This window comes from Lates calcarifer, linkage group LG8 (genome assembly GCF_001640805.2).
Source record: "Lates calcarifer isolate ASB-BC8 linkage group LG8, TLL_Latcal_v3, whole genome shotgun sequence".
Lineage (NCBI taxonomy): Eukaryota > Metazoa > Chordata > Actinopteri > Centropomidae > Lates > Lates calcarifer.
The window spans coordinates 19,010,986-19,025,672 of NC_066840.1; the positions used below are offsets into that span (position 1 = coordinate 19,010,986).

The 14,687-nt window shown below is 41.0% G+C and overlaps 1 protein-coding gene across 1 annotated transcript in view; it reads right to left on the minus strand.

Moving 5' to 3' along the window:
* slit3 (slit homolog 3 (Drosophila)) overlaps window positions 1-14,687 on the minus strand; it is a 269,236-nt gene that overhangs the window by 92,921 nt on the left and 161,628 nt on the right. Inside the window, 1 exon segment of the mRNA XM_051072519.1 lies at window positions 4,967-5,038. Coding sequence (XP_050928476.1) covers window positions 4,967-5,038 — 72 coding nt within the window.

The following is a 14,687-nucleotide window of genomic DNA, read 5'->3' on the forward strand; positions in this document are numbered from 1 at the left end:
AACTGGCTGCTTTTACAACACCGATACCACGCTCTTTCCTTTCTTACCCTCCACTCAAATCCCTCCTTCTGCCCATTTTGTGAACACCCTCCACCCACAAAAAATCTTTCTTTTCTCTTGCCTCTTCTGGCAAAAAAGGGGAGGATAGGATAGTAACCGCAGTCCTTTTGGGTCTAAATAAATCATAGCCCAGCACTGCCTTGCTTTTACAACACTGATCCTCCACTTTCATCCTGGCAGCCATGGAATAGAGAGCACAGTGAAGAGGAAGCGAGAGAAAGAGACTATCTAACGACATATGAGTAAAGGGAGCGGATATCAAAGGAAATAGTGAATGTAAAAGTGTCTTTAGTCATTTCCGTCTTTCTTCCTAAACCTCTTCAGGGAAGCAAAACTCCTCTGTCAAACGGAGACATAAAGATTAACATCAATTCAAACCGGTTTACCCCAAACTTCACGGAAACTCTTCATTTCTTAGAAAATAGAAATGGGTTCTTTGTCAAGCGTCCGTGAATCAATGAAAAGTCTTGCAGGCATTTTACTTCAGTGTGACTGCTATACATTTTATTATGTACATGTTCAGTGATGCTTTAGGGTGTCTACACATGTGAAAGTACTCTATATATCTCAGAACAATGCAATTATTTAACAATGCATTCCTATTTTTAATATTAGGAATTCTTGACAAATATCTATCAGTTTGTTCTACAAAGATAAATGATTATACCTTTTAGTCACATTAACAGATACTCACAATTTTTCAGTCCTTTTAAATGTCTCATAATTTTAACATGTTGTCTAATTTAATAATAAAAAAACACCCCATCACTCCCCTTTATTTCAAGAACAATTACAACAAGATTAATAAAACTAACAAACTAAAATCTATTTAGCATTTTTAAAATGAGCCCGACACCCCAATATTCAGCTTCGACTTGTCAACACTGCTGCTGTGAAACATATTAAGCAGCTCAGATAAAGCCTAGTCTACCAAGAAACAGCGGCTAATTAAAAATGACTAGATTAATTAATGTGGAGATTCGTTAGTGGCACACACGCACAGCGCCGCGCTTCTTTCAATTAGCATGACTCATACACACACAAATGGCTGAAACACACATGCATGTATCCATTTGCCAGCCAGCCTACCTACAGTCTCTGGTGTAACACACTTACAATCACACTGAAATATAGAAATGTTCATTCACACATACATATACATGTGTGCAGAGAGGGCATCTTTTGGAGTGATCGTCATCTTAAAGCTCCATCATGCATTAACTGGTCATTCTGTGTCACTAAGGACTTACTTAAAAATACACTCACAGATTTAAAAGGAACAAGTGCGCACACAAATAAACATACACAGGTGTGTAGATACACACACACAGACACAAGACAGCACACAAGGATATTGGCAGACACACATAGGCTGACACATGCATATCTAGCCACAGCAAAACACACATGCAGGCACACACATGGACTTTTATATTTATGAGGACCTGCACTAACTTACACTGTCCAACCCCTTGTCTAACCAAGTACGTGCTTAATCCCTGTTGTTACCCTTACTAAGGTTTAAACTAACAATTATTTTCATTATGAATGTATTTGTGGATTATTTGTTCAAATCACTGGTTAACTGTCTATTAGATGTCTGAAAATACTTAAAAATACCAATGATTACTAAAGATATTTAGAATTATATGATGATATAACAGAGAAAAGCAGCAAATAGCACATAATATTAAACATTACTGTTTGATAAAAGAGACCTAGCAGGGATTGCCTGAACCTAACAATTCTAACCTAAACCCTAAAACCAAGTCTTAACCCTAAAACAGTCTTCTGAAGAACTGATGGCTGAGGCTTTGGAAAAACGTACTCGCTGTAAAAGCCTACAACGCAAACAAGTCCTCAAAAAGACAGAAGAACAAGCCTATACTCACATGCACATTCATGTACAGCAATTTGTGTGCCCAGGTGTGCGCACACACAAATACACCTACCTGATGGTGCAATCACATGACCTCCAATCACTGTTACCTCTGCATGCCATCCCATTTTGTACTACGGTCACGAAATGAACCCCAAGAACTGAGCAGATGGGTCTGTATCTGTGTTTGTGTGTATGTATGTGTGTATGCATATGTGTGAATACACACACATCTGCTGCATGAGTGTGAGTGTGTGTGTGTGTGTTTTAAGATACCCAAAATGAAGATCAGTCCAGCGGCAGAATTGCTTACTGTCATTCATGCCCTTTGCACACGTGCACAAGCACGCACACACACACACACACACACACACACACGCTCACACCTGCCTTTATTAAAACGTCACATTCACTGAATATACTGTGTGCTGTCATGCTGTCTGCTGTGAATGGGAACGGCTGCGCATTTACAGTGAATTGTAAATCCTGCCGAGCACTCAGCTGTCAGAGTCTTATGAATTGCTAATATGTTGTATCTCATGCTGCCGATCCCTCTCTATCTGCCCCCTATCACTTCTATTGTGGCTGAGCAAAAAGTGAGGCTGGTGAATCAAAAAAAGCTAACTTTGCTAAAAGGAAATAAAAGAGAGAGAGTCATGGCAGGATGAATGAAAGATGGTAAAATAAACTTTTTGTGCAGCATTTTAAGCTGTAACAAACACACACACAAAAAATCTAAAATACCTTCTTGATGCTTAACATTTAAAGTTAGCAGCAGTAATTTGTACTGAATATGATCCACAGAGTAAGCCGCCATGTATTGACCATTTTCCACTGTATCGTCTGCTCTCTTTAATCATTCATGTGAACACATCAGGCAGCACCAGACTGCACCAACAACAATCACACTAGCAGGATATTCATCAAGATGTGCCTGATACTGTTGGGAATCTCAATGAGGTTTTGTATCACAAAACCTCTAAATAATCAGGATTGTTTTCAACATTATCCTTGATCCAATTTTTAATTTCAAGAAATTAAAATTGTACATTGTAAACAGAAGTGGAGTCCATGGTTTCAATAAGTACTACGTAGTTTTTTTTTTTTTTCGACGTGCACTCATGTTCTTTCAAAGAAAAGAACACATGTACCCAATAGCATTAACACAGACTTTTCGTAAGCTGTAGCTCTGGTTTGTATCATGTCCCAAGCACAAATTTTATGCATTTTACATAATGGTCTCTGGTTTTAAAAGTCTGTCTCCAACAATGTTGCTGGGTACAGTAAATCCTCATTTGATAATGAGACAGAGTTCTTCCAGAAACAACCAATTAGAGTTATATTATTCATTTGGGCTGTCTGATGCAAAAAACATCTGACTATCATCGCAATGTTTTCAAACCATGACAGTCAAAAACTTCCTTCTCCTGTTCAAATTTTAACTTTAACTCTATTACTATTATGACTCTGTTCTTCTGGGTGTCTCTCAATGAATCTAAACTATGTCCACTTGTAATAATCAACCAGTATTTGTATAATGCTAACTGGGACAGGAACACCAGCAGTTGGGAGGATGATGTCAAGCTTCTCCTCTTCTTCTGCTTTTGCTCATTCCACCCATTATTTCCTCTCTTCTGCTGTATTTTCCTCTTCTCCTTCTATCTGTCTTTGTCCTTTGCTTCTTTCTCTTCTTTTTTTTCTCTGCCTCATTTGCCATACAGTTTTACCCTCTAATAAATAATATTCAGCAACAATCCTACTAACCTTTTCACCTCTCAGCACTATACGGCAGAATATGAATGCATTGCCAACAACCCTGCAGACAAACGAACCAATGCTTGTGCCAACCAAAGAAAAAAATCTTTGTTAACTTCTCTCTGTTTCTCACTAAATTAAGCCCTGACAGTATAACCTTCATATACTATATTTTTATCACAAACATGTTGTGGAAATATATTCTTGGATGGATGATTGTTGCATTGAGCAGAGGCTAAGATGCACAATGCCCAATGAAGCATAGCATCTTCCTCTGTGTAGGAACAAATGCATGCCATTGGTGCACACACACACACACACACACACACACACACTTACTTTCATGCACAATGATGTGCACACACACAAGTGTGGAGAAGGTAGACACCTTGCCCAGCACAACCTAGCACTGCACAGTTCCCAGTCACACCTCTGAGCATAGTGACAAATGAGCAGCTCTAAAAATGTGGACACATCAGACACACAAACTTGCGCACATGCTCAACTACACACACACAATCACATACACAGCTGGAAGCAAACACGCTAGAACATTAACATATCCCTATATGCAGAGGGATTCACTAATATGCATTAACACACATGGTGCAGAGAAAACATAAACCACAGCAGGTGGCAGAGACACTTTTTTCCCTCACTCTTTGTCATTGTGCATGTGTGTGTGTGTTTCTGTATTGTAAGTCAAGGACGACACGTTTACTGGTGAATGAACAGGTATGCTACGCTTTATCCTGGCCAGCAATGCACACAAGTACTTAAATGCGCACCTCAGCACACACACACACAAAGGGACATCTCTAAAGATAATTCATACAAAGAAACATGTAAAGAAACTACATTTTCTCAACAAAAGCATCTTGAAGTTGAAGCTTTTCATATATTTGAGACAAACAGCAGATGAGCATGAAGAGAAAGATAAAAAGATGAGATAGAAAAGTAGATGAAGGGGAAAGAATAAGGGATGACATGCAAGTAAGAGAAGCGAGGAGAGCAGAGGAGAGGAGAGGAAAGATGTGAATCTTTACATGAAAGGAAAAAGAAACAGGAAAGGACAAAGAAACAGAATAAGACAGAAAACAAAAGCTGATAGCGAGAAGAGGAGAGTGCAAGGACAGATTTATGCTTCACAGACAGCACATGAAAAGGGGGAAGAGAGAGGGAGAAGGGACTGATGAGAGTAGGAGGCAGAGGAGGAGGAGAGAGATGGAGGAGTCAGAGTGAGAGGACCGGGGTTTTTTTTTTTCTACTTACAGGATCTCCAGATCGCGCAGCGCTCGGAAAGCTCCATCTTCGATGCAGCTGATGTGGTTGCTGTCCAGTTGCCTGCACCATGCACACAAACGCACACGCAGACAAACAAACACACACAAACACACACACACACAGATGAGAGACAGAGATGGGAGAGAGTCAGGCGCAAGTCGACAGGGTCCGCTCAGCTGGGGGAGGGACTAACAAAAGATGGGTTGCGTGAATGAGTGTGTGTGTGTGCGCCTGTGGGTGTGTGTGTGAGGTGATACCCCAGTAGTGGGCTTAAGGTAGCAGGTAGGAGACACCGGCATTAACTCTCTCTCCCACACACACTCACACACACACACTCACATACACTCTAGGGATACCCAGTCCAGACGATAGCACACAAGCTAAGGTTAAGTCTCTCACCTCAGCGCTGATATGGCCAGCCCTGAGGAGAGGTGGAGAGGAAAAGGAGAGCGCGAGAGAGGAGACCGGTGCGCTGAAGTGGCCTGCCTGGCGTCAGCCTATCACCTCCCTCCCTTGCCGTACGCCCAGCGCACACTGGCCACCGGGAGAGAGAGGGATGAGAGAGGTAGACACACTGAAGAAGAGAGCGAGTGAGCCGTAGCTACTAAAGCCCACCCTGCTTGTCTGTTCTGTAAATATTAATTGCATTTTCTCCTCTGCCACCCCTCCTCTCCCATCCTCCTCCTCCTCCTCCTCCTCCCCATGTCCTCTTTTATTCTTTTTTTTCTCTCTGTAGTGAAAGAGGGAGTAATTTCATTACATTAGGCCAGCCAATCCATTAAGGGCCTTTTACCGGCTCTGTCACTGAAACAATTTCATTAAAAGGAAAGCCTCCGTAAATCAACCTACAGTCACGACTCTGCCTCTCTTTCCCGTTCTCCTTCCTTCCTTCCTCTCTCTCTCCTTCTCTCTCTCTCTTTCTACCTCCCTCCTCCTCTCCTCCCTCCCTCTGTCTGCCTCCCCCTCCTCCCCCAGCTTGCTCGTCGTCTTGTTCACCGGACTCCCAGATGCACCCTGCACCCCTCTGTCATCCATCCTTTGCTTTTACTTTAATTTGCTCAACTCTAGGTATTCAACCCCCCTCCTCGCCGCCATCCATCCCTCCATCCATGAACCCAACAACCCTGAAAGCTCCACTCCTCCTTCCCTCCCTCTCTCCCTTCTTCCTTCTCATCCATCCATTCCTCTGTCTCTCCTCCCCCTCTCTTCTTCTGCGGAAGAGCAGAGGGATGTATTGCAGATGGAAAGATACAAAGGGCAGACATTTAAAAGTATCTTCCTGTTTCTTACACACACACACACACTCAGACAGGTGGATATGGACACACACAGACACACACACACACAGAAGAAAAGAACTAACCAAACATAAGCAGATAAATGGTCAAACACACACACACTTAGACACACAAACAGAGGAACACATGTAATCATGAAGATCCACAAACACAAATATCCTCAGAAACACACACACACACACAGACAGAGAGAGAGAGCATGGCTAGTTACTGTCTGCTCTCTCTCTCCAGACACTACAAGATAAAAGCATATCACTCCACCTTAATCTTCTCCTCCTTGTCCCCTTCCCCATCTCATCTCTCTCTTCCACTACAGCCCACCATCCCTAATCCTTTTTTTCTTTGACTTCTATCCTCTCCTTTTCTTTTTTCTACCCTTGTTTCCGAGCATCCATCTTCTCCGTTGCTCATGTTTTCTCCCTCTCTCCATTCATAATCCATTTTTTTTCTCCCACCAGTGCCCTCCCGTCTCCTCTCATCTCTGATTCCCCTTCACCTTTTCTCTTCTCACACTCCATCCATCCATCGCTAATCCATTTCTTCTCCCTGTTTTCTTTTATCAACCTTTTAAATCTCCTTTTATTCTTTCCCACATAGCCCCGGTGTCTGCTCAGCACACTGTAGCACCTGTTGTATCAGTCATGTCAGCTTTTAACCCTGAGGAAAGTGCTTCCCAAAACAGGAGCTGGATTTTCTCTATAGAGCAATGGTAACAATATCTGGACTAAAGGAACAACAAATTATTTGTTTTGTGTTTTTTATTATATGCACATATTAGTGTGGGTATGTGAGAATAATAATTCCTCAGAGTCTCTGAAAAGTATGTACTACCGCAATTGCACCTCAATATGCCTTTCAAGAATCAGCTGGTCAAAGAACAGCCCCAAAACAGTGGGTCTAGACAATATAAATGTGAAAACCATATCAGAAAAAGAACATTATCATCTTAATAAAGGTATCTGAACTCCTGACGAGCATCAACAATGACAGTAACACAGTGACAAAGCCATACAAAGCTGCAATACCGTTATTATGCTTGTTTGAATTGTAAGCTCTTATGCACTGATGTGCATGGCTGTTTCATGTTTGGCAGACCCCAGTGCAGAACAGCGAAGCACATTTTTCATGTATTTCTACACGATATTGACCAGCTGCTGGTGGTTAATGGTTGGCATGAATCCAGTAAGGACTCAAGACAGTAAATATCAAACAACTCTGTGCCCACGGGCCAGGTTTGGCTCACAACATAATTATTTTCGGACCTCCAAAGGCTTCCAGAGACTGAGGAGATGTTTTGATCTGCTTTGATGCAATGCAATTATATTTTAGAGGTGATTGAGAGATAAGTTGTTTACCACCTTGCCATGCTGCGCTTGATTAATTGAGCACAATTTGTAAAGCTCGCTAGGATCATCAATGTGGAGTACTAAACAAGTGTTCTGTTCTATACCAGTGTAAAGGAATATTCTGATCGGGTTTGCACTCTTGTCAAAAGCTGTGTTTTGAATCTAAGATTCTTTTTTTCTCTTTTGGCTACTTGTTGGAAGAGAGCTGCGAGTGCAAGCATCTGTTAAATGACTAGTCTCTAAAATATAGTCAGTCTGGGGATAATACTAACATATGGCTGTGCCATATTTGTGTTTTATGTAATTAAAAGGCTTGTTTTTGTTTTTTTTTTAGGATGGCATACTGGCACACAGCCTGATCATCCATATGGAGACACATGGCGCAGCCGAAGTTGACTGCAGTTATTAAAGTCTTTCTATTTTCAGTACTGCTCTTTTTGTAACACAGTATGGGGATAAGGTTGTGCCATTCTAAATAATTCGAGTCGATTAAGGTTCCTGGTAATTTGACACTGAATGTTGGACATAAAAAATCTGTCACTGAACATAATCCAGGGTTTAACAGAATCGTCCAGTACTGATGTTGTTATCTAACAACAGTGTTAGGTGGCCAGATGCTTGACAGTCTTTCTCAAAGAAAAGCCAACACTGCTCATATGTTCAAATTCTTAAAGTGTTTACATTTTCTTGATAACCCACCTCTTGTGGCTTGGGAAATAGTTCAAAACAAAGTTCAATTGACAAAGTTCAATCTCAATAGAAAAGCTGGAAGTAGATTGACATTTCATAGTTTCCCAGAATGTCTTAGAGAAGAGGTAGGGAGGACTGGTTGAGTGTCTATCTCACTTTGGCGACAGGGACCGTGAGGTTTCAACACCAGTTGAGGTGTTGAGTTGAAGACTTCCACATCTTTATTCATGTGACTCTAATGTGTCTTGATGTTACTTCAGTGACACTCATGACTTCTTGATCCCCACCACCCTGCAGAACTGACAAGGACTGTCAGACGTGTGGTGAAATGTCTTCAACGCTTCAACTGCATGTAACTCTAAGACTAAGACTGTGTGTTGATAATTTTGAGAAGATATTATCATCATCCTCAAGAAACCTCACGTTTAATTTTCCGAGAAAGGAGAATAACTTGTGGATTCATATTGGCGGCCATGCACTTCATCTTCCATCCTCATCCACAGTAAACGATTCCATCATCTGTGATATGATTGGATTCCTCTGACAGCTTTGTTCACCAAGCACCCTGATTAGCTGTGACATGATTGGTATCAATCTGGGATGAGGGTGTACTTTCTTTGTCTGTGTGAGTGTGTGTGTTCTGTTTTTGTACCATTGTGTTGCATCCATAGTCCTTGTGTATGCTTTCCTGTGTTCGGATTACAGATGTTTATTACAGGGGGATAGGACAGGGGTCCAGAATTTAATTTCCTTCCATATAATTACTGTGTTTAATCATGTCTATCATAAGGCCTATTGGCAGACTGATTCAATACGTCCCTCTGCTACCATCTGGAGCAGAGGGAAATGCGCGCACACACAGCAGCCCTGCCACTCCATGAATCCATCAGTGAGCAAGAACTACTGACTGGGTAATTAATGAAAGGACAGAGGAAGTGGAGGAGGGAAGACTATAGGTGGGTTTCCAGCCAATTCATTCCAACAAATAATGACTCATCAAATGAGAAAATTAATTTAAATAGCAGAATTTTTGACTGGGAATTACAAAAATGGTTTCCCTTTTGCCCAATGGAGAACATTTTCAATAATAAAGAAAATGCACATTAAGTAGTGACTAAAACATCACTTAAATATTATTTATTTCTGAACATTTGCATAGGCTTTTCAATGTAAGTCATGTAACTGAGATCTCTCTGTTACCAAACCCTACTGTCTGTCATTTTTATGACTGCAACATTTAGATAGAAACACATAAAGAAAGATGAGAAATATGATGATCTACAAACTAAAAAAAAAAAAGGTCACTGGGGGTGAATAGACTGAAGAGGAAAATTGGAAAATTGAAAGGTGGCAGAAAAGAGCAGTATGTGAATGGGAAAATGAAGAACAGAGGCAGAAGGGAGTCAGCAGAACTGATGAGAGGATTCAAAGAAAGGGTGCAGGGGAGTGAATGATAGGAAACAGAAAACAGAAGAAAGGGCTGAGGAAAAGACGGTAAACAGAAGACATGCAGCAAGACAATGGGTAGAATTTAAATGTGGGGAAATGAATAAAATAAAAAAAGAGGGGGTGGTCCACTGGAGGCAGGAAAGCTGAGGACCAAAGGAGTAGTAAAGGAGGAGGAGGTTGGAGATTGAAAAGCCAAAAACTAAAGAACTGAGAAAAAAATATGTGGATGGAAAGAAGAGGTAAAAGACTGAACAACAAATGAGGGGTGAGGGATGCGAGCAGACCAAGGACAGATGTAGTGGGTATGTAGAAGTGAAGATTGAAGGGCTGATGAGAGGACTCACCTCTCTCTCTCTTTCTATTTCTCTTCCATTAACAATCTTTGAATCTTCTTGCTTGCTTTTATAACTCTTTCCCTGTCTCTTCTGGTTCTCTTTCTATCTGAACATAACACTGTGATACGCCGTTGTGTAAGTGAGACAATCAATGCAGGTTTGCTGTGCTGTTGATTCATCTCCAAGAGCAAATGCCTGGAATACCTGCAGTACTGCTGATGTCAGATGAATGCAGAGTGAATGGACATAGACATCTGCAATGGCTGCCACTTCTTGTGGCCTTAATGCAGTAAATGAGGGTTTGTACAATAAAGGGTTGGTTTTGACTTGCAAATGATCAGTCCACTTTCAGTGATGTTCAAGGGTACAGGAAACTATGTCATGTTTTAGACATAATTAAAAGTCCATCTCTGTTGACTGTATTCCAGACTGAGATTGGTACATGCAGTCAAGGATACTGAGTGGCTTTCCATCCAACTTTTTCTGAGAATTAGACAAGACTGAATATAACCAGAATTTAACCTTTTGCTTAAAGTTGATCTATGATTTTTGTAACTCTATTTGCAGCAAAAACAAACACTGAAAAGAGAAGAAAACATTTTTGTCTAATGTTAAAGTTCATGTTAAATTCAAGCAAAACTCCAAAATCTAATCTATTGTAGACTGTCTATGGCTGAAACTAACCACTACACTTTAAAGGTTGCCTTTTCCTGAATGTGAGTTTAAGTAAATGGTATGTCAAAACTGAATGGCAAATCCTATCACGGTGATGAAAAATACAGCTGTTAGGGGAGTGGTATTGAGCTAAATATGTTACAATTCAGACAAGGCTATTGACATTTTCTCTCTCCTGCCTCAGCTGGTCACAACCTTTAATGAATTAGCTACAACCTGCCATTTAAGGAAATGCATAGGGGGTTGGTGTCGTGCAAAGAAAAAAAAATGGGATTCTCATTTCAGGAAGCTGACTATCATGTCTTCATTCTTCTTCCCCACCACTCCTAGCAAGGTGCAGCATTCTTGGTGAGGGAAGGAATGACTCTGTGAAGTTTTTGTGCATTATCGCTTTGGGTGTCACCTTCATTTAAAGATGTTCTCCTCTCAAAAGGATGCTGATTACCCATCTTTTTGTATATTTTCATACTTGCACATATTTGCTAGATTTATGCATAGCTCTAACTGTCCACTGTTGTGGAATTGTGGTAAACATAAAAACAACTGAAGGCGAGCATCTGCAGTGACACACACAATAGTGCGGGTCAGAAACTTGCATGTGTATGTGTGTGTGTGTGTGTGTGTGTGTGTGTGTGTGCGCGCAGCCGACACAATGTTCTCACCTCTCTCTAAGGCGCTGTTGTCATAATTCAAACAAACGGCTATCCACACTGCATTGTGGGTAGGGAAGCGTGAAGCATGGAGGCGTTTTACGAGGGAGAAGAGAAAGGAGAGGATGACAGGAAGGAGAAAGGTAAAAAAGTGAAGCCATGGGGTGGGTTCTTTTTTTGTTCTTACTCTGATAAACTGTACGGTTGTATTGTTGAAGAAATTACATATTACATTCTGTGAACACATTCTTCCAAACCACCTGAAAGTACTATGAGCGTGTCGATGTTGAGCATGGGTGGACCCGTTGGGAAAAATGAATTAAATTTTATCACAATAAAAAAAAGTGTGTAAGAGAGCGAGAAGGCGGGCAGATGGAAAACAAGGTACAATATGAGGACGTGATGGCTACAGAAGATAAAAAGCGTGTCTGTGTGGGCACTGAGGTGTAATGTGAGGGCATATGAAACAGCTGTACCTTATCTGATGTGTCCTTGCTTCTCTGTAATCCAACTACAGCAATATGCCTCCCAGCATGAGTGACTCACATATGTTGTGATTTAAGCGTGACTGTACACACACAGTGTATCTGTGGTTGATCACGGTTATCACTGCTTCTCTGTCTCCCTTCACTGTGAGCAGAGAGCATTACAGTAGCCAACTACCAAATGCTGTGGTATACTCTTTATATACTGTAGGTGTCAAGAAAATAGGTTTGATTACTAGTCTACTTTTGAAAAAAGTATTATTACTTTTTTTTTTTACATACTTACCTCTGACTGTGTAAACTTTCTGTGTGACAGTGTGGGTCACTATCCAAATAAATATATTTGCCAGTGCTCTTTTGAACCTCCTCAATGTTGTGTTAGTGTGTTAGTTAGTGTATGTCTTATTTCCAACTCTACTACCTGTATAGTTAACTTTTTTATTGGTTCAACTTCATGTTTATCTTTTTTCATCTCTACACAAATATATTTGGCATTTTTACAGTGTTCACAAGCATGTGAATTAATTTTCTGATTTTATGTTGTTCTGTTTGCAAACCAGCTTGCATCTAATTGCCCCCTGAGGGATGAATAAATTTCCTATTATATTGAATTAGTAATATGACACTTCTCATTTATAGTGCTTCTGAACAAGGTCTTTACAAAAAAGAGAATGATGTTGTGAGTTTTTGGTTTGCTTCTTTGTTTGTTTGACTTTAAAACAGTGTGAAGCTCAACAGCGTCTTTGCAAAAATAGTACAAGAGGGTAAACGTTATCGAGGAATATCCTGCATACTGCTGATTAAACTCGTCATAACTGGTTGACAATCATGTAAACGTCCCTGTCACACAGCAGAGTTTTGAAACATATGGTTGTGAACTGAGGGGATGACAAAGCTGTCTCGCAACAAAATCTAGGCCTCTGTGAAAGTTTTTCATAACTTATTAGTTTATTAGCTGGAGTGATTGGTTGGTGGCTGTTGCAGAGCAGAAAGTATTGTAAAAGCAGTAGATGGCCAATTTGAGGCTGGAAGTTGTGTTATATGTTAAAAATACAGTAACACATCCATTATCAGAGTTGCATGCTTTGACACTGGTGGACCACAGAGGCAGTTACAGAGTGATTTAAATACTAAGAAATCATTACACTTCAGGGCAGTGCCCACTCCAACAGCTGAAATGTATTCTTTTTGTCTCATGGTGTGGGTGGTGGTGCAAAGGGTCAGTTTTCTGAGGACGGAGAGCTTTGTTGTTGCTGTTTAGGAGCTACATTTTGCATTTCTGCCTTACAGCAGATTTTGTTTTCTCACTTCCTGCATGTAGAGGAAACCTTCCTCACACTTAACACACATTATTTGGAAGAACTGGGCAATTCTACGGCATCTTGTTTTTAAAAATTCATCCCTGCTGCATCCTGACTTTATGATAAGCTCAAGAGCAGAACAAGAAAGCAGATGCAAACGACGCCATGCTGTTGGGATATTTACAGGAGTGGTTAGCATGATGAGTTTTCTGACAAGGCAAGACAAGACAGGACACAACAAGACAAGACACGACAAGATTAAATTATGGAAAATACGATTAGATAAGGACTTGATATGATATAAGCAGCCGGAATGTGACATAAATAAAACCATAAAACACAGAGCATTACAGGAATTTTGGCACGGTGCTTTATATCCATTCTAACTCTACATTTGCCTTTATCATCTGCAGTTTGACTGACAGGTTGCATTTATGAGAATGACAGGACCAGCAGTCAGCACAATGTATAGGGGAGCTCACACATACACACACAAACACCTACACACAGATGTATGGCATATACCTGTCTCCTTAGGTTAGGAGAAGACTACAGTAATCGTATTTGCCAGGTTCTTGGCAGTTTCAGCAAAACAGTCAATCTGATAGCAGGGTCGAAAGGGTCCGAGTGTGTGTGTGTGTGTGTGTGTGAAAGAAGTGCAATAAATGGCATACAATGCTGTGGTAGCCACTAGGCAGCATGAAAGGGAACAACTGAGAGAGAGAGAGAGAGAGAGAGAGAGAGAGAGAGAGAGAGACCCTACCCCCTGAGAAACAGAGTGAGTGAGACAGAAAGAGAGAGGGACACAGATCGAGAGTGACTGAGAGAGGTGAAGAGGTGGTGAGAAAGACAGGAGAAAGTGAGAGCGAGCGAGAGAGAGACAAAGTGGGAGGGAGAGGGAGACATATGAGAAAGTCGATGCCGTGTCCACCAGGGACAGAATGTCATGAAGGTTTTTTTACTCTTGTGGTGTAATGGAGGGTTGGAGCCTTTTACTGCAGGAGTCACCTTGTCTAATGGAGGGAGGGATGGGGGGGGGGTGAAAAAAGAAAAAAAAAGAGGGAAATAGTGAGGAAAAAGTTGGGAGAGAGGGAATTTAAGGGATGAGGCTAGGAATGGAGGGATGGTGAGAAAGGAAGATGGAGAGAGAAACTGAAGATGAAAAAAGAGAAAGGGATTGAAAGAGGGAGAAAAAGGGCCCGGAGGGAAAGAGCGAGGAAAAAACAAAAGATTGATTGACAGATGATGGGATAAGAGAAACAAGAGGAAGACTAATGAAAAAGACTAATGAATGAAGGGAAAGTGCATTTGTTAGTAGAAAGAGAGAGAACAAGAGGAAGATGGAAAGAGGAGGAAAGGGAAAAGGATGCAATTTGCGGGGAAGAAAAGAGGGAAGGAACACGTGGAGGGAGAAAAGAAGGAAGAGGAGAGCAGTGCTGACAGGAGAAGAAGCTGAAGAAAGAAAGATGAGGAGAACAGG